Raw genomic sequence first — 23,697 nt, forward strand, 5'->3', positions numbered from 1 at the left:
TCTTATTTAAAAGGATCAGGCAGAAGGTTGTTATAAGAATTTTAAGGTCTCAGATATAGAATAAACATTCATAAATGCACACATATCTAAATATATGAACCATGTGTCTGAAATAGTATGGAAGAACAATCCTGGACCCATTTTGACTCTCCCAATGACCTCAAATATTCCTCTGCAGTAAGGGAGGCAAATGGGGAAAGCCTTCCCATTGACTTTTTGCTTGCAAATCCCATCTTAGGGGTGTTTCTGGGTATGAATAGGGTGAGCCTGTGACCTGGATTCAGGAACTAAAGTACCGTATTAAGCATCACAAAAGAATGGCCAGACTGCCCAGGTAATGCAATCAGTGACCATAATCCTGGCAGACAGGATTTCTACTGTAGGCCACCTCTTCTGCTGTAGACCACATCCTTCTGTGATGTATGTATGATGTTTTAGGGGGGGTAGTCTTGGGCTACAGGGTGGGCAATTTCAAAAGCCTATATAAGGGTTTGCACACCATTGTTCAGAGTTCTCCTCCCTCCTGTGTGTGGTGATTGGGGACCCTGTTGCAACAGTTAATTTCCTTTAATAAAGATCAGGCTTACTAGCCGAGCCGCTTTGCTTCTCAATATACTCTGGTTGGCCTCTTGTTTTCTGCTACCAATAGGGAACCCATTTAAGGACTCTATATGGGCTCCGGAATACCCCATAAGGGAAAGGGAGCAGTTCTTTCCTTATAATGGTTGAAGGGAAAGATTATCTGCCCAAGACCTAGGGAAGCTGCTGCCAGTTAGAACTGGCATTACTGTACTAGGTGAAATGGACAAATAAGTCAGATAGCTTCCTTTGCCTCCCTCACCCCAATGAGAATCTCTTTCCTACCTTTGTATCTAATGCATGATCCCTCCTCCCCACCCCCCGCCATCCCTTATCTCACATTTCTGCCTCATTTCATGTATTGATAGCAATAACCCTCCTATAGTGAAGGAGCTGAGAAATTGCTTTCTGAAGTAGCTTAAATCGGATTAAAATTTAAAACAAACACAGGAACCGCTTGAGTGCCAAGGGCCACCAGTTGGCCATTCCTGTTGCACCTGAGCACCTGATTGAGAAATAAAGCTTGCCTTTGACAACGGGTGGACGCGGGTGGCGCTGTAGTCTAAACCACTGAGCCTAGGGCTTGCCGATCATAGGGTCAGTGGTTTGAATCCCTGTGATGGGGTGAGCTCCCCAACTGCTAGGTTGGCAGGTCCCTGCTCCTGCCAACCTAGCAGTTCGAAAGCACATCAAAGTGCAAGTAGATAAATAGGTACCGCTCCGGCGGGAAGGTAAACGGCGTTTCCGTGCGCTGCTCTGGATTGCCAGAAGCAGCTTAGCCATGCTGGCCACATGACCCGGAAGCTGTACGCTGGCTCCCTCGGCTTATAAAGTGAGATGAGTGCCACAACCCTAGAGTTGTCCGCGACTGGACATAATGGTCAGGGGTCCCTTTACCTTTGACATCCAGCCATGGCCTAGGAATTATTTCTGGGGAACCCTAAATTAGGCTGGGGGGCATGTTTCTCCAGTGACATAAATACAAGGAATGTAAGGTGTGACTATATTAGAACTCTCTAAGGGCTATTTGGGAATTAAGTAGGAAAGCTGTTGATGTGAACACAAGGTACAACGGTTTAAAGAATATTTCCCCACAAATTTTCAGGATGCAAGTACAGTGGTACCTTGGTTCTCAAACGCCTTGGTACTCAAACAACTTGGAACCCAAACACTGCAAACCCAGAAGCAAGCGTCCTGGTTTGTGAACCTTTTTCGGAAGCTGAACATGTTCCGTTTTGAGTTCCACACTTCTGTTTTGAGTGTTACACTGAGGTCTGTTTGTTTTTGTTATTTAGTTTGCGTTTTTGCGGCTTTTTTGTTTTGATTTTGTGACTGTGCGGAACCCAGTTCAGCTACTGATTGATTGTGTGACTGCAGTACATTGTTTACTGCTTTCATTTTATGGATCAATGGTCTCGTTGGATAGTAAAATTCATGTCAAATGGCTGTTTCAGGGGTTGTTTTTTAAAGTCTGGAACGGATTAATCCGTTTTGCATTACAGTGGTGCCTCGCAAGACGAATTTAATTCGTTCCAGGACTCAATTCGTCCTACGAAAAATTCGTCTTGTGAGTCACGGTTTCCCATAGGAATGCATTGAAACTTAATCAATGCGTTCCTATGGGCTCCGGGGGACTGGCAGCGGCATGGGACGGGGCTTCGGAGAAGCCCCGTCCCATGCCAGTGGTGCGTGGCGGTGCGGTGGCTGCCCCCGCCTGTCTTCCCCTTGGCTCGGGAAAGACAGGCGGGGGCAGCCACCGCACCGCCGGCATGGGACGGGGCTTCGGCTGTGTGTGAGGCCATGGGACGGGGCTTCGGCTGTGTGTGAGGCCATGGGACGGGGCTTCGGCTGTGCGCGGCAGTGCGGTGGCTGCCCCCGTCTGTCTTCCCCGGCTCCGTCCCCCCGGCAAAGGAAGATCAACTGTCAGCTTCCCGCGCTGACAGCTGATCTTCCTTTGCCGCCTTCCCGCGCTACATTCTATGGCCCCGCTTCGCAAGACGAAGCGGCGGCCATAGAAAACCTCGCCATCTTGCGAGTCCCTCGCGCAATGCAAAACTCTTTCATCTTGCAAGTTTTTCGTTGCACAAGGCATTCGTCTTGCGAGGTACCACTGTACTTTCTATGGGAAACTGCGTCTTGGTTTTCGAATGCTTTGGTTTTGGAATGGACTTCCAGAACGGATTAAGTTTGAGAACCAAGGTACCATTGTAGAGGGAAAGAAGGGGTAGAAGAGAGGCAGCCTTAACACTTCGTTGAGTTTGGAAGAATTTCAATATAAATGAGCATTTAAAACTATACTTACCACAGTGATTTTTGAACCAGATAGGGTTTAGGTTAATCGGTGGGCTGATATTGAGGATATGGCCAATCTTACTCTTTTTCAAATAAGGGAGGCATATTTTAGATCTGGAGAAGCAAATAAACACAAGGGGATAGAGTCAGATTTGCTTATACTTATAGCATGAGGTCTGGTCAGATTTTGGTTTTCGTGTGTTTTACTCACACACACACCCGGCCCTTTCATATACAGTCTGGGACTTACAGAAGGCATAATTTTTTATTATGTTTCCATCCCACTTATGAATTAAATTAAATTAATAATAAATAAAACACCCAGAAGTCAATCACTATGAAGGTTATTAATAAGAGAGGTGGGTGTGTTTAAACTCTCTGCTGTTAAACCCAATCAGATTTCAAAGGGCATAACTTTGGGCTCAATAATTCTCTCCAGAAATAAGGTTTTGTTTTTGTTTTTTTAAAAAAGTAATTAAAAAAGGGGGGGAGCTTCATACACATTTCTGAGCCATGTACCAAGATAAAGTATCTGGCTGCAACCCAGTTAATGGCTGGTAGTATGAAATAACTTGAAGGAGACAGTAAACAAGGACTGGACAGAGGCTTTTGACCCATTTTTGCAAAAAAAAAAAAAAAAAAACCACCAAAACCTCCAACTTTAAATGTGTTTATTTACTTTAACAGGAAACAGGTACATGCCTTCTGTTTTGCAAGCAAAGGGCATATCAACATTTGAAATCATAATTACACAACAAGTAAGAAAAATTGTAGAGAGAAAACCTAACTCATCAAATATTATTTTAACGAAAGTACTAAACTGCTACACACTGTATGAATGACTAGCTAGTATTGAAGATGAAACACCAAACTTCAGTGCCTAATTGGTAAATTAGAAAGTAATATCTATAATATCTCTGGCTGCACCATGTCATTTGGTTTCATTTTACTCTAGGAGGCAGTAAGAGTGGTTGCTGACTTTCCAGTAACACCGTTTTAACTCCACCTACGATAGCTTAAGTGCTGTAAAATTATTTATCAGCGGTACATGCCAGAACTTCCTGAGTCACTTCTTCACCAAGGTCTCATTGTTTCTGGCCACTATCAAGTTACTCCCACTCTTCTCATTTCTACAGCGTCCAATATTAACAGCCAAACCAAAGACAAACACTCAGTGGCTGGAATGGAATGGAGGGCAGCAGCCTCATTGATAGCAACTACTTTCGGGATGCGGGTGGCGCTGTGGGTTAAACCACAGGGCCTAAGGCTTGCTGATCAGAAGGTCGGCAGTTCGAATCCCCACGACGGGGTGAGCTCCCGTTGCTCGGTTCCTGCTCCTGCCTACCTAGCAGTTCGAAAGCAGGTCAAAGTGCAAGTAGATAAATAGGTACCGCTACAACGGGAAGGTAAACGGCATTTCCGTGTGCTGCTCTGGTTCACCAGAAGCGGCTTTGTCATGCTGGCCACATAACCCGGAAGCGGTCTGCGGACAAACGCCAGCTCCCTCGGCCAGTAAAGCGAGATGAGCACCACAACCCCAGAGTCGTCCACGACTGGACCTAATGCTCAGGGGTCTCTGTACCTTTACCTCTCTTTTTCCCCCAATACCCTTTGATTAGTTTGCAACCCTACCACCAATGTAAGAAATCAGACAATGCAACTCCATTTTGGGTCCCAAAGTCCCCGTTTTGTCTGAAAACATTAGCTGGCATGGTCCAGAAAGTTAGGGAAGAATGTGTTTGCAGTGCCACTGACCCACAACAGAAGTGGAAAAGGCAGTGACGGTGACCCATCCTCTAAGAACCCATGCCAAACTTGGGTCTTCAACTGTTTTTTGGACTACAATTCCCATCATCTCTAGCTAGTAGGACCAGTGGTCAGCAATGATGGGAATTGTAGTTCAAAGACAGGAGGAGGCCCAAGTTTGGGAAACCCTGCTCTAGGGGCTGGCCTGAAAGTCTTTGGATCCACTAATGCCTGATCTTCCTTTCTGCTCCCTAAGACAAGGCAACTATATGCCACTTACCAATTGGCTAAGGAGAGCACAAAGTTATTGAGCACCAAGTGTAACACACGGAGTAAAGCACATTACTATTGCCTCCTGCGTTTCAGACAGAGCGTATGGAAAATGTATCATTCGTTCTTGCTCAGCTCTCAGTTTCTCTCCTATGCCAACTTTTGCAATCTCTCTCCACCCTTTGCAAACACTGAATCATCACAACCCTCTCTCTTCTTGCCCATCTCTACCCCTGCCTTCTGTTGCTCGGCAGGCTTAGCATTATGTGTGAACGGAGTCTGTACGTACACAGGATACCTCAGAAGCTTTGAACTGATGGAGCATGTTTGCATGTAGGAATAAGGCAGACTTTCTTACTATGGTTCGCCAGGAATGAGCAGTACAGTCGTATCTCCAAAGTCAAACGCCTTGCGAGTCGAATGTTTTGGCTACCAAATGTCGCAAACCCCGAAGTGAGTGTTCCGGTTTGGGAATGCTCTTTGGAACCTGAATGTCCAATGTGAGTTCCATGGCTTCTGATTGGCTGCAGGAGCTTCTTGCAGCCAATCGGAAGCCATGCCTTGGTTTCTGAACATTTTGGAAGTCGAACGGACTTCCAGAATGGATTCTGTTCAACTTCTGAGGTACGACTGTATATGAGTGTCATGCTGTCTAATTGCTCCAGCTTCACTCTTCCCTTGGTGAGAACAAGATCAACAAACCAGGAAGCCTCAGCCTCACGCTACATCCAAACCAGCGATTGTGGTTTATCGTGCCCTAACAATGAGAATGTGATCACTACCCAACTTGAAGTCATGGTTTGCCATCGGTTTGCTGGTTGTGGCTTCTTAGAGAGCAACCAGCCACCCATCTCTGGTTCAGACTTTATGCAAAGCCACAGTTTCTTGCTTTGTTTACTTCACTTACACCTGGAGAGCAGCAAAGCAGAAGTGGTCAGGCAGGCAGCGTCAAATCATGTTGCTCTTTCCAGATAAACCACAAAAAGCTGGAAGTCCTGGCTTATTGTTATGTGCAAATGCAGCCACAGTCAAAACAGTATCAAATTACTCTCTTTGCAAGGCACTTCTCTCAATAACTCAAATACCGGTAGCTATTTTCCTCATTTAATGTATTGTAAAATTAAGAGCAAAAACCTCTAAGATATTCCCCATAAATGAAAATTGGAACTATCAAAACTGCCTGCAGATATTGGTCAGAGATAATGCTACCAAGCAAATAAATAATATACTGAGAAAAATATCTCTCCCACCAAGAAACCAGTGGATCCAATGCAGCTTTAAGCATACAGTCATACCTTGGTTTAAGTATGCCTCGGTTTGAGTATTTTCAGTTTAAGTACTCCGTGGACCTGTTTGGAACGGATTAATCCACTTTCCATTACTTTCAATGGAAAAGTTCGCTTCAGGTTAAGTATGCTTCAGTTTATGAACAAACTTCCGGAACCAATTACACCCATGCTTCGGGTTAAGTACGCTTCAGGTTGAGTACTCCGCGGACCCGTCTGGAACGGATTAATCCACTTTCCATTACTTTCAGTGGGAAAGTTCGCTTCGGGTTAAGTACGCTTCAGGTTAAGTACAGACTTCCGGAACCAATTGTGTTTGTAAACCGAGGTACCACTGTATCATCAAAACATTCATCCACATGTTATACTGTCAAAGCCATTTGCTTTCCTGGAGAATTTTGCATGAAGTTCTCTTTTAAAGAAATACATGTTTACAGCTATAAAGGCACATTTTAATGCAACGTAGTTAAAAAGCTGAGCAGGGTTAGTAAAAGATATGCCCTGAGCTTCTAGGATTTCTAGTCGATTAATGAATTTAAGCCAGGGGTGATCTTAATAATTTAAAGTGTCAAGACACAGCCCTAGGGTAAGAGTAATAAGACACAAGAGTTTGCTGATGACTGCTTCAATGGAATGTTTCAAGATTGAGCTTTGAGACGGCTCTGCTGTCTGAGCAAATTCCCACAAAAGGAATACTGAAATTCATGGAACAAGTTCTCCATTTAGCATGTCAGTTTTGGATGCCAGTTAAAACTGTCAGATATATCCTCATGATGAAACATACTGTGTCTACGTGGCTTCGTTTCCCCACAACCAACTACCTACTTCTCAGATTTCATTCCGATTTCATTAGGGTGGAAATGCTTTTTATCTCTGCAGATGCAGAACAGACAGACAAAAGCAGTTCTATAGGAGCTACAGGAATGCCTTTACAGACAACCCTTAGGCAAGTATTTTCAAGTTTATAAATGCTGTTAAGCCAGCAGTATACTGCAGAAGCAGTTTACAATGCAGCGATAATGATGACATGTATTTAGAAACCGATATAAAATTAAGAACATAAAAAAGAATTGAAAATGTCAGAGATCAGAAATGAACAGGAGGCACTGAACACTCGATCGAACAATATGGCTGTTGCACACTTAGCTTCCCTGCGCAAGGGATTCAGCCAGGTGTGGCCACACCCATATTTCAATCATGTGACATCATAATTGCGTCGTGTGAGTGCCAAGTGGGTGCCCCACCCACCTGCCAAATTCGGCTCGCAACGTCAATCCTGATAAGGATCTAGCCTAGGAAGCCAAAAGGAGTTCTCTATCCCTGGTTCTGGAAGCATAGCATGGAAGTAGACCAAACACCACAACAGAGGCCTTGGGACTAGAAGGCTGTTCCCTCAAAAATGTTTAGAAGTCCTGCTATGAGAGTTTACCTATTGTTCTCTCTCACTGTGAATAATGCCAGGCAGTAGCAGTATAATGTCCATTAACATCCAAGGGCTAAAAAGAATAGAGACATGGGATAAGCCACCACACAAGTTTCCTAACCCCTTTACCAAGGGACAGTCAATGTGGTGGCCTCCAGATGTTCTAGACTACAACTCCCATCATCCCCAACCATGCGCTGTGCTGGCTGAGGCCGATCGGATTTGTATTAGAGTGCAGCACCCGGAGTACCTGTATTAGAGTACAGCACAAGGAGAAGGGGACGACAGAGGACAAGATGGTTGGACAGTGTTCTCAAAGCTACCAACATGAGTCTGACCAAACTGCAGGAGGCAGTGGAAGACAGGAGTGCCTGGTGTGCTCTGGTCCATGGGGTCACGAAGAGTCGGACACGACTAAACAACTAAACAACAACAGCAGCAGCACCTAGAGAGCAATATGTTGGCTACCTGTGCCTTTCCTCTTCTGCAATAACAAAACTTGTATACAGTGGAACCTCGGTTTATGAACACCTCGGTTTATGAATTTTCGGTTTATGAACGCCGCGGACCCATCTGGAACGGATTGATTCATTTTCCATTACTTTCAATGGGAAAGTTCGCTTCAGTTTATGAACGCTTCAGTTTATGAACAGACTTCCGGAACCAATTGTGTTCATAAACCGAGGTACCACTGTATATATATATAGGGTCTGACACTTCTGTTTCTAGTGTATCTGAAGAAGTGTGCATGCACACGAAAGCTCATACCAAAATATAAACTTAGTTGGTCTTTAAGGTGCTACTGAAGGCATTTTTTTATTTTGCTTCGACTCAGACCAACACGGCTACCTACCTGTAACTAAAACTTGTAGCCCAACCTGATGCTCCAGAAAAGAGCATCTTTTTCAGGAGTAGCATCCCAGCGCTTGTGCAAGGAAGAGGGGGGACCTTGCTGCTTTCCCCAGTTCAGTTGGACTTGGTCACAGTGATAAGACAACCACGACCAGGAGCAAAGGAGACACAGAGAGAGACTCAAGAGAAGCAAGGACACTGGGAGGGTAAATAAGTGTAAGGTGGGGCTCACTAGAACAGTATTAAATATCTAGTTGGATCTGAACCAGCCGCTAATTATACGACTAGCAAAACTGCCATCATCGTGACAGGTGGGTGCCTGTAGAGGAAGGTCTTGCAATGGTGCAAAATTAATAAATAATAATAATAATAATAATGTGCAAATGTACACACTGTTCCCCTATGTTAGGGCCTTTTCATTGTGCAGGGCTTTGCTCACTGCAGTTATGTCTCCAACTGAGCACTTTGTCATTTCCCCATGGGAAGAAAAGTAACCATCCATGGTTGTTGTTTTTTTAAATGCAAGACAGTATACAAGAGGGTACTTGGGGACACTGTGTGGTAGTGACTAGTAGTCACTGCCCTTGGCGACCCCAGCTATTGAGAATCCAGTCTGATCCTATCTGCACAGCTGCCCCCAGGGTTTTGCTTCTTGGCCACTGTGGAGTGTGACAGATTGTTGAGAACTTGCCTATGAGAGCGCATTTAAATTAGGAGAGGGGTGGGAGGACCCAAAGACACTAACTGCTCTTATATCCACTATGGTAGCACTCTTTGAATACCCTTTTCCTTCCTCCTTGCTAACACACAAACATTCTGAGCTGGGCAAAGCGAAAGAAAACGAGGGACATTTTACGATGCCAAATTGTGTCTGCCGGCTGAGCATCGCCTCTGAGAGTCCAGAAAGGCCTGTGTTACTGGATATACGGCAGTTATCAAAAGAAAGCGGGTGGGGCTGCTGAAAGGCTCGACTTGCGCAAGGTCCCCTCTTACGGCACAAGCCTCTGTGCTGCTCCCGCTGAGCCAAGGGAACAGCAGCAGGCCTGGGAAGGCGTTTTCTGCACAAGCCCAAGGAAAAGAGCAAGGCAGAAGGAAGATCAACAAATGAAGCAAGACAAAGAAGATAAGAAAAATATCCTTGGTACAAGTTAAGTTCTTAAAGCAAAGGATTTAAGACTCTCTAGGGCTGCGATTACCCAATCATGGAGTATGACCTCTGTACTAGAAACTGGTAACTTCCACAGTATATCTTTGAAAGTAATCACTGCCATTTATTTATTTATTTTAAAATCAAGCAAATTACTACACTTCATGGTGGGTACGGAAGAGAAATGAGAGGAGTTTCAGCAAATGGCCAAAAAACTAGACCAATTTGTATAGGTAAGGCTTTTTACTTTTAATGCCTCTAAGACCACCAGATACAGCCGTACCTTGGAAGTCAAACGTCTTGCCAGTCAAACGTTTTGGCTCCTGAATGTTGCAAACCTGGAAGTGAGTGTTCTGGTTTGCGAATGTTCTTTGGAACTCGAACGTCTGTCACATCTTCTGCGGCTTTCGATTGGCTGCAGGAGCTTCCTGCAGCCAATCGGAAGTTGCGCTTTGGTTCCTGAATGTTTTGGAAGTCGAACAGACTTCTGGAACAGATTCCGTTTGACTTCCGAGGTACCACTGTACTGTTGTTCCTAGTCGCCACATTCGGACTTCTAATTACCCATGCAGAATTTGGCTGGATTCATTATACGAATTTAAGGTCTCAAATATATAAAATAAATGTTCATAAATGTACCAGGCAACGTATACATAAATATATAAACCACATGTCTGAAAACAGTACTGTATAGGAAATCAGTCCTGAAATCATTTTGATTCTCTCAAATTGACTTCAAATGTTACGAAATGGGAAAACAAATCCTATCTTAAGGGCATATCTGTGTATGAATAGGGTGAATCTGTGACCTGGATTCAGGATCTGAGTATTTACCATCACAAAAGAGTAAAAGCAATCAGTGACCATTATAAGATACCCTGGCCAACAGGATTTCTGCTGTAGACCGCCTCCTTCTGTGATGTATGTGATGTATGTATGATGTTTCAGGGGGGTGGTCTTGGGCTACAGGGTGGGCAATTTCAAAAGCAATATAAGAGCTTGCACACCAATGTTCTGGGTCCCTCCTCCCTCCTGCATGTGGTTGTGAGCACCCTGTTGCAACAATTAATAAAGATCAGGCTTACTAGCTGCTTTGCTTCTCAATATTCTATGGTTGGCCTCTGTTATTTTCTTCTACCGATAGCGAACCTACATAAGGGCTCTATATGGGCTCTTGGGTACCCCATAAGGGAAAAGGAGCAGGTTTTTCTTATAACAATTAACAAAATCAGAATCTTTCTCTCTAAAAGGTCAACAGACTCTAAAGCTTCCAGGATCGTATTTTGCCCACAATGTCTCCAATTTGATTCAGTGAACGAAGAATTACTGAGTATACAGAGCTATTTTTAAAGATTCGTTATCCACAAAAACTTACGTGAGATAGGTTCCTCTTGTGTTGGCACTCATCATTAGGTCCACTTTTTTTGTAGGCGTTTCCAGTGTGCCAGTTAAAGAGATAGCACTTGCGTTGTTCACAAGAACATCGATCCCTGATTTTTAAAAAATAAGCCATTTACACATCATAAAGGCCAACCATTTAAAACAACATGCTAATTATTACACAATGATTAGCCACTTTGAAGGTTGGGGTTTTTAAAAAATATTCAAGCAGGTATACAATTTTTTTTACAAAATAAATAATTATTTAAAGCAATTTTTTTGTTAGTGAATTAAAAAAAAAGACTTTTAAACTGTGTAATTAGTGATTACTACACTCGCCATAAGCTTCAGAATTTAATTTACCTCCAAATTTCTGTACAGCCTGATCCACTGCATCGACAATTTGCTCTTCTTCTCTGACATTGACAATGCATGCTAAAGCCTTTCCTCCAGCTGCTTCAACTGCAAAAGAAGGGCATCACTTAGGTCAAAGAATAGCATACACGAACTAACGGTAAATCAATTACAGGATTATTAAGCAAAGCAATCATGAATTCTCTAAAATTTGAAGGCCACATCTAGGACTGATTTTAGGACTGCAGAGACAGAACTTGGGCTGTACAGCGGTACCTCGGAAGTTGAACGGAATCTGTTCCAGAAGTCCGTTTGACTTCAAAAACGTTTGGAAACCAAGGCGTGGCTTCCGATTGGCTGCAGGAAGCTCCTGCAGCAAATCGGAAGCCGCGGAAGCTGCGTCAGACGTTCTAGTTCCAAAGAACGTTCGCAAACTATAACACTCACTTCCAGGTTTGCGGCGTTCGGGAGCCAAAACATTTGACTCATAAGGTGTTCGGGATCCAAGGTACGACTGTATATGGACAAAATGCTCAACTATGGTTTAGGTGTTTCAAGAAGGAGCTGCAGTGAGAGCATTGGGCTCACACTCCTGCCTTCTTTGCCAGCACAACTACGAGTTCAGAAGCACCCACTGCTCTTTCAACATAACCACAGCTGAGTGTTACACCCGAACCCAGAGCTGAGTATAAATTGAACTATGGTTAGCTGAAACAAGCCAGATTCATAAACTATTGTTTCGACAACCCACAGGTAGAAGTAACCACAATTTGTGTTCAGGTGGCAAGGCAAGCTGGAGTTCTACAATGGAAGCGGAAGCTTCTGAACTGTTCCTCATGGCTGTGCCAGAGAAGGGGAGAGTAAGCCACCCGAGCCTCACCCCAGCTTATTTTTGTAATGTCAGCTTATTTATACACACTTGACTTTGCTACAATCTCAGTCAGTGGAAAGCTGGAAGAAGGTCTTCTCTTGAGTGGCTCTCTTCATATGGCATCACCTCCCTTCTGAAGCATCAATGCTTAAAAACGTATCCATGTACACAAGCTCTCTCTGATGCTTACAGCCAGGGAACTTAATTTATGGTGCCCCTTCGGTCATCACGTACATTTTTTGCATTCCATTCTGGTACTATCATTTTATTGTTTTGATATGTACACCGCCTTGCGATGGATTGTAACAGACAACAGAAAATACAGTAAAGAGTTCCAAAAGCACTATTCTAGCCCAGGGAAAATAAAATGGCCTTCCTCCCCATTTCAAGAATAAACCAGAGCATACAAAGAACCCTTGCTGCCTCCATATACTCTGTAAATGTAAGCAGAAGAATGGAAAAGAGTGCTCTCTGCATGTGAATAGGGCCATGGCAAGGTTAGCTACTGGATGCAGCTCTCAAAGGTTGCAGCAGATGGTGGAGCTCAGATCATAATCTATGCACCTCTCTCTTTCAAGCTTACTTTCTTCTGCAGCAGTGTAGATAGTTCCTGGAAGTGTGCGATGCGGCACTCCAGTCTTGGCAGCTATCACAATATTTGCCCCATCCTTGGCTGCCTTCAAGGCTATCGCTTTTCCAATCCCACGGCTTGCACCCGTGATAAAGAGAGTGCATCCTGCCAACCTCCTAAAAATAAGTGATAAGACAAACAGTTATCTTTTAACATAGTGGGGGTAAATAGAAGAAAATGTAGGATTAGAATCACCTGAAATTAGCGAAGACCTGAAATTCAGTGGAAAACACGCTCTTAAATTCTATTAACTAAAAACCACAAATAACATGACTATCGCTATACACAGTAATTTACCCAGGCTGGATCTACACAGCTATAAAAAACGCTATATGGGGGGGGGCATTCTAAAAGCTCACAATGAAAATTATCACTGACTTTGGATTTCAACTAGTGTAGCTGAGTCCCCAGTGCATTCTATTTTGCATACATTGATTCAACTTGCATGACTGAGTTTATACAATTTGTTTTAACTGCTGCCTGGTAAGAAAATGATGACATTGTCCAATACAATTCCGATCTTGCCCCCACTCTATACTTTTCTCAAAGTCACCAAGCACGGGAATGCCACCAGGTACCCTCCTCTTCTGTCAACTGAACTTCATCCCAACTGTGGCATCTAAGGCTCACACACGAAGCAATGAAGCTGCCTTAAACCAAGTTAGACCATTGGCCCATCAAGGTCAGTCATGTCCCTTTCTGAAGATGCCAGGGACTGAAACTTGGATCTTCTGCATGCAAAGCACGAACTCTAGCCAGTGGTGGAGAAAGGGGTGGGGTGGGGGGTATGGTTCGTCCCAGGTGTCATCACATGAGTTTTTTTTAAAAAATGGGCTCACAGAACTTTTTAGGAGTGATGTGGTGGCTTTGATGCCTGCAGGTTCCGCGCTGCCTGAAACATCAGTGTGGGACTTGCATCTGCCCTACTGCCTCTCAGCCACCCTACAGCTGAAGGGGAGGCGTCGGAGAGGCTCCAAGGGTCGGAGAGGCTCACTCCACGCCCATGGGCGGATCGCCCCGCCCCCGGCTGCAGGACACGCCCCCCACACCAGGCACCTGAGCTGCTACGGTAGTTACGCCGCTGGCTCTACCACTTCGCCATTGTCACCTTCAGACAAGTAGATTGCCTATGGCTGCCTGACCCACATGTGAAATGAAGCAAACTTTCTATTATTATTATTATTATTCACAAATCAGAAAACACATACTTCTTTCAGCTCCTGGAAATAACAACCAAATCATGAATGAAAGATTAAAAGAAAGCTGCAATTCCTAAGCATGATCACTTGAAAGTGAACTCCATCAAAATCAGCTGGAATTATTTCAGAGAACATATACGGTACTTGGGATGAGAGCACTAACATGAAATATACCATTATTGCTCTCTCAGAAATCTAAAGCTCACACTGCAAAAGTGTACTTTGTCCCTTTTGTGCAATCTCAATATTTTTTCCTGGTGCCTCCACTTTGACTCATAGTGTGATGGCATTTGTTCATTCAATCCAATGCCTCCCAGACACAATACTGTTTAACACCTCTTTAGAGCAGCAGCTTTGCCAGTATATAGAGGCAATGGGGTTATTCAATTAGAGTTCTTACCATGTTGGAGTTATTTAATTTCCATTATCTTGGATGCACAGCAATTCATTTCCCCATTTGTCTGAACTGGGGTTTAATTGATTCCAGTGCCCTTTTAGTGAAACCCTCCCATTAAAACACACATACACAAAAAGGGGTGGGGAGTTTAAAACACCACAGGACATCCCACCCTTTTATTACGGGAGAATAAATGCAACACGGCATGAGAGAGGGAGGCAATTGACCTTCCAAGTAAGTAATTTTAGTTCTTAACGTATTCACTTGACCGAGCAGAACCACACTTCCGTTTTCAAAAAATGGCAAATGGTCTGAGAAAATTAGTCTCATCCTTACTGCATGTCTCCAAACTGAAGTAATTTTTTATCTCTGTTATCGGTATGTAGCAATCCAGAAGTCCAGCAATGGGAGCAGGCAATTAACAGATTTAATTTGCCCTGTTGAAATTCTACTGGCAGCTCAAGTCTGGATTCTGCAACCATACAGATGACTACAAGCTGCAACAGCAGAGCTACCTGCAACAATTTGCAATGTGGACAAAGCAAGCCACAACAGGATTCAATCTGTGTTCCACACTAAACTCGTAAACTTTATGAATGCAGATCACTTGAACTGATAGCTGCTGCTCTTCTTTGAAAAATAAATCATATGCAATGAGCTCCTTCAGTCGATTAAGGCCACATACTGCTCTATCTTCTCACAATTTTTGCAAGCTGGAATCTTTATAGTCCAAGTGAGGGCAAGACTCCTTATGGCAGGGGTAGCCTATGGCAGGGGTAGCCAAGATGGTGCCCTCCAGATATTGTTGGATTACAACACCCACCATCCCTGGCCATTGGGCCACGCTGAGCAGAGCAGATGGGATTCGAAGCCCATCATAATGGGGGGGACGGGACAGACTTGTACCACACATATTTACACACAGCAGTGGGCAAACAGACTGCAAAGATTAAATTCTGGAAATCTTTTTCTTATGCTGCATAACACATCTGTAGGATAACTACTGTGAGATCTGAAATAGCTATGTGTCATGTGTTTAGAGCTCTTAAGTAAAATGAGTGCTACACTGGACTTGTTATACTTCATAAGGAAGCTCACATAGATAAGAGAGAAAAATTAATTCCTTAATCACAGAGGAAGAGGAAGAGGAAGAGGAAGAGGAAGAAGAAGAAGAAGTGCAATGAGTTTCAAATAAACTCTTCAAGAAGGGGAAATCAAGTACAGTGGTACCTCTACTTATGAATGTGATCCATTTCGGGGTGCCGTTCGCACCCCAAAAAGTCTGTAAGTAGAGTGCCGCTACTGCGTGTGTGCGCAGATCGCTTCTGTGCGTGTGGCAAACCCGGAAGTAAACACGTTCGTCGCATTCGTAACCTGAAAAGTCGCAATGTGAGGCAAACGTAACACGAGGTATGACTGTAGTTTCGCATAAAAACTGCTTGGGACAATTTTTCTGCAACAATACACCTAAACAGTGACACTTTACATTGTTGCGTGTTGCATGTTACTTAAATGAGATGGTGCAACACAAACTTCTAAATACAATTATGCTGTAGATTTATATAACTGCATGACAACACCTGCTGTTTTAGCAATGGCCTCTTTCTTAATCACCCCTAGTACAAGAACACACCTTTCCACCTGCTGGGACACACAGTGGTGTTGACTGTTTGGTGACGCTGCCCACAAAAACCTCAAAATCTCTTTTCCGATTCAGATTCTGACTGCATCAGTATACAGTGGTACCTCTACTTACGGACATGTTCTGTTCCGGGATGCGAAAAGTCCATAAGTAGAGCGCCGCTTCTGCGTGTGTGCATGACGCAATAGAGTGCTTCTGCGCATGTGTGAAGCGTGCAGAACTCTTCTGTGCATGCAGCGAAACCCGGAAGTATACACTTTCGAGTTTGTCACGTTCGCAACCCAATAATCCGCAAAATGAACCTAACACAACTAGAGGTATGACTGTATATGTAAACAAGTGATTTGTTTATTTATTGCCCCATGCACTCCTTTAGATTTAGCCGAACCTCATTGGCCGACTTGCTATCCAGTTTGGAGAAACCACTTCAAACCTCTCCACACTTCTGGAAAACCCACCACTGCGAATAGTACCATGTCATCTTACTAACATTTGGCTACCTGTGAAACTATGAAAGGTTTGCATTGCTGTTTGCAGTATGGAAGCAAGGAGGGTGGCATGCTGCTGACGAAGGTCAGGCACACAAGGTCAGGCACATGTTACAGACAGAGGCCACCTGCTTGGCTCTGCGTCCTCTCTCTCTTTCCTCCCGAAGAGGAGCCAGGGTAAACTGCCGCTGGTTTAGCAGTTGTCAAGTTTCGAGCCTCTGCCCCCCTCAACCATGTCTTTCAACAATGGCTTGACCTGTAGGTCCAGGAGCATCTGTTTTGCCCCGTCTCTGACCTGACCAGCCCAGCTGTGGAAATGCCAATTTGGGGTTGCCACCTTTGATCTGGCAAAATACTGGGCAGGGCAAGTTGGTGGACTGTATTATTATTATTGTTATTCCCATTTCTGGGAAAGCTCAGTCGGTACAGCACTAGACTCTTAATCTCAGGGTTATGGGTTTGAGCTCCACATTGGGCAAAAGATTCCTGCATTGCTAAATGCATAGCTGTCAACTTTTCCCTTTTTAAAAGGGAAATTCCCTTATTCCGAATAGGATTCCTCGCGAGGAAAGGGAAAAGTTGACAGCTATAGCTAAATGACCCTTGGGAAAAATGACCCTTGTGCTCCCTTTCCAAACTCTAGTTCTACGATTCATGACAATGAATTGCAGCCTAACAGGACGGCACACACACATGAATTTGTACACCTGTTAAATGCATGACCTTTCACACAAACTTTTTCAAACACATGCATTTGGAGAAGATCCCTAACTTTGCAAAGAGAAAGGGAGACAGAGAGAGAAGACCTGCAATACAGGACAAAACGGCTATCAATACAGGACGCAGCATTTTGCATTGAAATACGGGGCAAATTCTGCATTATACAGGACAGGCCGGGGGGGCGACCCTAACTGGGGGGCGTCCTACTGGCAAGAGCGGGAGCCGCTCGCAGCTTACCCTGTGTTGGGCAGCATGGCCGGGTCCGGAGGAGGAGCGGGGGTGGGGTGGGGGTCCTCTGGGCAGGTGGCAAGCCCGGGCGGGACGGCGCCTTGGTGCCTCGCACGGCCGCTCAGGGGTCGCAGCTCCTCGCTCGGAACGCTCAGCGGCGGAGCAAAGGGCGCAACAATCAATCGCGCCAGCTCACTCCGCCCCGCCCTTGTTCCGCGCCCGTTCTAGGACGCCTCGAATCCGCTCTCTATGGTCCTCTCTCGCTCTCTTCCCTCGACCGGAAGCCCACCCCCTCGCGGCTTCCGGCTCTTGTCCGGCGCTGCCATAGCAACCACGCCACGCTCTTGTTTGCGGCCTGAGGGCTCTGTGTGTATGTGAGGGAGAAATGAATTTCGCCTTTCCTGACCTAGTGACCCATTAGAGTCGGCGCTGGCCGCCCCTCCGGCTCTTGCGCCCCCCCTACCCCGCAACCGCCGCCATGGACGGACTCTCCGCGCGCCCCTCCCGCTTCCCTTTCCCTCCCTGAGCGAGATGCTGAAGGTTAGTGTCAGGCGGAGGAGGAAGGGGGGGTGTCAGGCAGGTGGGCCTCGGGGCACCGCTTGGCGCCGTGTCTGTGGATATTTCAGTGCCGGATTTACGTATAAGCTAAACAAGCTGTAGCTTAGGGCCCCACTCTCTTGCCCCCCCCCCAAAAAAAAATAAAGGGGGGAAAAACACCTGGATGTACATTTCCAAAACATAAGATAAAAAACAAATAAAATTAAACCTACATACAGCAACAGTGTTTTGTGTTGTGTAGGCTCCTATGGTGTGAGCCATGGGCCCCCGCCTGCTAGCCTGCTCCCTAAAATATCACTGGTTTGCTCATTTATATATATATAGGGTGCCTACATTCTGCTATTTATAATTATTAGTAGTTTGCATCATATATTTACACCTATTATTATAGCAAGTTTCTAGAGACTAGAGATTATGAGTCTTTGGAAATTGTGTTTCTAAAGGAACTTGTATTATTCCAAATGCCAGTGTGTTTGCATTATGAAGTTTGTTATGAGTAAAAAAAATCATTTTAAGTTAGAGCTTAATTATTTCACTATTACCGGTAATATACTTCTTCTTCATTATATTTCAGTTCAACAATTACTTTGATAAAATAAATATTTTGTCATGTGCAAATGGCTTTAGATACCTATTAGGTCCATAAATTACCATATAGCATATATTCAACACAAAAAACAGCGACAATTTGTCATTGACAAAGGACAGCTGGACATACCGTATAAAGTGCCCCATTACCTTCAGTAGCTAAGGGCCTCATCAAGCCTGAATCCAGCCCTGATTATTACAGTACAGTATTATTATTTGTTGAGTTTATGTAGCGCCCTATACCCGGAGGTATTGGAACAAAATCAAATAAACCACAAAATATATGAGTGAAATAAAAACAACAACCCAATAACTACCCACCACTGCCCCCCAATTGTCTATTTGGATTTTCTCCCACCACCACCACCACCACTTCTTAAAAATCATCACGGGGTCCTCCCATTTGGAGCCTCTCTGCATCCTCAATATCGTGGCCTGTTAATTGAATGCTTCTAGCAAACTTCTGGGAATTACTGGGAATGAAGTAGCTTGGAAATATTGTAGAAGGGTAGAGCTGGAAGGGGGTCCAAGGGTCATCTAGTCCAAGCCCCCCGGAGTGCAAGAGACATGTTTGCCGGACTGGGGCTCGAACCCACCGCCCTGAGATTTAAGATGCTCTACTGACTGAGCTGCCCCTGCCAATAAAGGACACTTGGCCAAGAATATAAGCCGCAAAATGCTGTGCACACTTGCTTTGGGGCAGGGGCATAGCTGGGATTTATGCTGGGGTGGGGTGGGGTGAGGGGTTAGGATGCCCACCTGTCATCATTCACTGTCTGGCTATATTAAAAAAAAATTGGTTGCCATCCGTCTGTCTCAGGAGACAGTGGAGGAATGCACCTTGGGAGGTGAAATCTAACTTTTGGATGGCTACCAGCGCCTGCTGTGACTGTAGAGACCAAGATGGCAGAGACATGTGTTGTTACATAGCAACAAACATAACAAAAGTAGTCATAACCAATAAATGAAAAAGTACACAATTTCCACTTATTTCATAAGATCAAAAATAAAATACCATAACAACAAACAACAACATTAGCATCAACAGCAGCAATACTCTGATTCCAGCCCAAGATTCTGTTCAGCAGCCTCAGCTTTTGTAGCTGGAGTCAGTCAGAGCCCCGCTCTCCCAGGCCAGGTGGTGAAAGGCCTGCAAGGCAGGGTACAGGTCTTCCAGGACTCAACCAAGATGACACCTTAAATGAAAATGAAAAACCAGTTACAACAGCAGAGAGGGACTTTTTACAAATCATAGAATTCTACAGTTGGGTGTGACCCCAGGGGTCATCTAGTCCAGTGTTTCTCAACCTTGTGCCTCCAGATGTTTTGGGACTACAACTCCCATCATCCCTAGCTAGCAAGACCAGTGGTCAGGAATGATGGGAATTGTAGTCCGAAAACATCTGGAGGCACAAGGTTGGGAAACACTGATCTAGTCAAATCCCCTGTGGCAACATCTCAGTCTCCCACATGAGAGCTATTTGATACAGTTTGATGTCCTGGGGAACATGATATGGCAACGTCTTCTTGTATGGGTAGGAGGGATTTTCCATTTCAATAACAATGAATTTCCCCTCAGATGCTTTCCTTGTGTGCTTGAACCATACAGATACAGATAAAGATTTGGATACAGATACAGATAAACCATACAGATACAGATAAAGTCTCCTTCTTTGGAGGTCTTTAAGCAGAGGCTTGACAGGCATATGTCAAGAATGCTTTGATGGTGTTTCCTGCTTGGCAGGGGGTTGGACTGGGTGGCCCTTGTGGTCTCTTCCAACTCTATGATTCTATGATTCTATGGATATATAGATATTTAAATAGACATTAAATATAAGACAGCATGAAGTTGCAAGAAGATTGTGTGTGTGTGTGTGTGTGTGTGTAAGTACACTGCTACATAATCAGTGGAAATCTTAGTTTCATCAGGTGGCCTGGGTAGAATCAGCCTTTGCAAAAGAAGCTGACCAGATCTGAAAATTGTCTACCATCTTTACCCTTTAGTCAGTGGAATGCACGACTCTCAAATGCATCCATCTGTATTCTTAGAAGGAATAGATTTTTTTCCAGTGGACTGCCGCGTGAGGTTTTGTTACCATTATATTGTTGCTATTTTATTTTTGATCTGGCTGTTTTCCTTCACTAAATTAAGATGCATTAACAGAATCTCTCAATTGTCCAAATAATGGTTTTACGGCTGAGCGGTGTGCAATTCACCAATACATTAGTAAAGAAAGGGTGAGGTGGTGATGAGATTGAAAAGATACATCACATTAATATCACTCCCACAGACTTTTGGGAAAGCTGCAAATATTCAAAGTGCAAGAAACACATAATGAACAATTAGCTGCCACACATCACATCAGTGAGTCAGTCTCTGAGCTGGGCTTAAAACACTTGGCATCAAGTTTAATTCTCATGCCACTAATCTGCCAGTCTCAAGGGAACAAAGGCTAGAGCAAAGTACAGCAAATATCTAGATTTGCACCCACCATCAATGATTGTTTTAGCAATATCTGTTACAGCTAGCATAATGTACAAAAACACACTGCAACAGACAGCTTGAAAGTCTGTCAAGGCTCTTTCAAATTGTTGAGACTGATACAAGGAAAATACTGCAGCAGAGCCCATTGTTAAAATTACAAGAATTTTTTTTTATTGTTGGTGAGAGTGATACAGTATCTTCCTAGTGAAATCTAGGAGAGAGAACATCATTCTGGGGCACATTTCAGCTGAAATGTCAAAGAAGAATAGCCAAAAAAGATATATGGGGAATCTTACAGTCTTGTCCCCTGACCCATTTTACGTTTTCAAGGAAAATAGCTCAATACTATTAAAAGGAATCCCACAAATAAGTGTCTTTGAAGCTACCACCGTCTGTATGTATAAAATATTTAATTAATAAAACCAATAAGAGCCTGTGTGATCCAGTAGATAATTGTATTGAACAAGGACTAGACACATTGGATGATCTTATAGAATCATAGAGTTGGAAGGGATCTTGCAATGCAGGAATATGCAGCTTTCCCATACAGGGATTTAGCCTGCAGCCTTGGGTGTTATCAGCACCACACTATAATCAATTGTGCCAATTGATAGCATTCAGATTGCTGTGAAGACAACAGATAATATGCAGTTATGTCATTATAGACTCCTTGCAAGAAGGGTGGGATAGAAACGTAACAAATGTTTCAGGATGTAAAACTCAGTTTTTGTCCAGATGAATGAATGTGTTTTCCAACCTTGTACGGTACTCTTCTTGTGTGCAAATCTTGCAGGTCCCCAACAAGCTACCGTATATGTGAGTGGGGGCGCCTTTGTACTTCGGTAATATATTGACTTCAAAAAGAAGTAAATATATGTGTTCAGACCCTCCAAATACCCCCATTTTCCAGGGACATCCCTGATTTAGAGAAGCCATCCCAGTTTGTGATTTGATCCCAGAATATCCCACTTTTCCTTAGGGTGTCCCTATTTTCATTGGAGAAATGTTGGAGGGTATGGAGTTATCTGAAGGCACTCCTGTAGAGGGAAGTTTTTTTTAAATGTTTAATGTTTTATTATGTGTTTATAGGTATATGTTGGAAGCTGCCCAGAGTGGCTGGGGCAACCCAGAAAGATGTGTGGGGTATAAATAGCAAAATTATCATTATGGAATGGGACGTCCCTATTTTCATCAGAGAAATGTTGGAGGGTATGTGTGTTCCATTGGGGAGAAGGGATTCAAAATATTAATAGCACAGCATTCTACTAAGACATGCAGTGACCCCTTAATGAGAATAGGGCATTCAAATCTATCTCTTGCAGTGATTGGGCTTCAACAGGTACATCAAAACTAGACAGAAAGCAGAAGTAAAAAAACACCTGGTATTTATATTCTCAGACTCCTACTACGGGTACGTCTCCCCAGTATAGTAGGATGCAGTTTGTGATCTTTTTCATAGGGTACAAACTAAACTAAGGTAATCTGAAAAGAGTTGCTTGAATCACCATCATTTCTGTAACAGATTGCAAGTGGCTTCTCCCATGACCTCTAACAGCAATACTGTATATTTTTCTCCCCCACCACCATTTCTTTCTTTTAATGTTGAACCTGAGGAAGAGTTCTGTGAAATTTGAAAAGCAGTGCACTTCTTCTTTTTTTAAAAAAAAACAACCTGCTTATTGTTCCTGTTGGGATTCCTCATCCCCATAATGAACCCAAACAGCTGCTTGCATTTTAGTGTCTATTAATATTAGCTTCACTCTGCTTGGCTTAGAAGCAGTGGCAAGACCGATCAGATACTATTTCCAGAATAACAGAAAGATACCATGCAGCTTACACAGGCTAATCCTAAATCTTAAACACTTATTATTTCTCTGATTTTCCCATTTTTGTGTGGATGCCGCTCACCTGTGTGTGAGAGAAACTGGGCTTAGCTTAGATTTGGAAGAGGCATACCATTTGTGTTTCCACAGGCAGAGACAAGCCTTCTTTCACACTAGAGCGCTCCTCTCCTTTGCTTGACCCCCTAAGGGCTCTGATGGATTGACATCAAGTTTTTGAAAGGCTAGTGCATGTTGGAGTACAAAGTAGACTTCAGAAGTCTACAGTGATCTAGGTATCCCCTTTTTCTAATGAAAATCAGGTCCATTATAAACACGATGCATTCCTGCAGCACTGATGGGGGCAGGGAGATTAAAGTATGTGCACAGAAGATAAAATGTGCTGATTAACAAGTTTCTGTTGTAAATCAAAGTAAGCAAATAAATGTCAAGCATGCAACCTTCACAGCAATAAATTCAAGATAAGGGTAGCGGGGTATGGAAAAGTATCGTCTCCACAGATAATTTAAACATCATTCTGAACCAGAAAAGACCCAAACTTTTAAGCAAATTGCATACATGTCCTTTTGCTTCTGTTTGGAACACTCCAATATTGTATCATTAGAACCCTTTAAAAAGAATGCTTGGTAGCCATTGTTTTTCTTTTAGATATCAGATTTCCTATGAGAACAATAAATATGCAAATATAGGCAACAAGCAAGAGAAGCCACTGACGTGGCA

At 43.8% G+C, this 23,697-nt stretch overlaps 2 protein-coding genes across 2 annotated transcripts in view; one reads left to right on the forward strand and one right to left on the reverse strand.

Moving 5' to 3' along the window:
- The window catches only part of HSDL2 (hydroxysteroid dehydrogenase like 2), a 28,686-nt gene extending 11,017 nt beyond the window's left edge, over window positions 1-17,669 (reverse strand). Inside the window, exons 1-5 of the mRNA XM_060268913.2 lie at window positions 17,515-17,669; window positions 12,784-12,947; window positions 11,339-11,437; window positions 10,971-11,085; window positions 2,882-2,985 (exon numbers count right to left, since the gene is read on the reverse strand). Of these exons, the coding sequence (XP_060124896.1) occupies window positions 2,882-2,985; window positions 10,971-11,085; window positions 11,339-11,437; window positions 12,784-12,947; window positions 17,515-17,531 (499 nt within the window). The 5' untranslated portion in view covers window positions 17,532-17,669. The remainder of the gene's footprint in view (window positions 1-2,881; window positions 2,986-10,970; window positions 11,086-11,338; window positions 11,438-12,783; window positions 12,948-17,514) is intronic.
- Window positions 17,670-17,829: 160 nt separating this feature from the next.
- PTBP3 (polypyrimidine tract binding protein 3) overlaps window positions 17,830-23,697 on the forward strand; it is a 63,337-nt gene continuing 57,469 nt past the window's right edge. Inside the window, exon 1 of the mRNA XM_088658389.1 lies at window positions 17,830-18,045. Coding sequence (XP_088514515.1) covers window positions 18,037-18,045 — 9 coding nt within the window. The 5' untranslated portion in view covers window positions 17,830-18,036. The remainder of the gene's footprint in view (window positions 18,046-23,697) is intronic.

The sequence above is a fragment of the Zootoca vivipara genome, chromosome 15 (genome assembly GCF_965207765.1).
Source record: "Zootoca vivipara chromosome 15, rZooViv2.hap1.1, whole genome shotgun sequence".
NCBI lineage: Eukaryota > Metazoa > Chordata > Lepidosauria > Squamata > Lacertidae > Zootoca > Zootoca vivipara.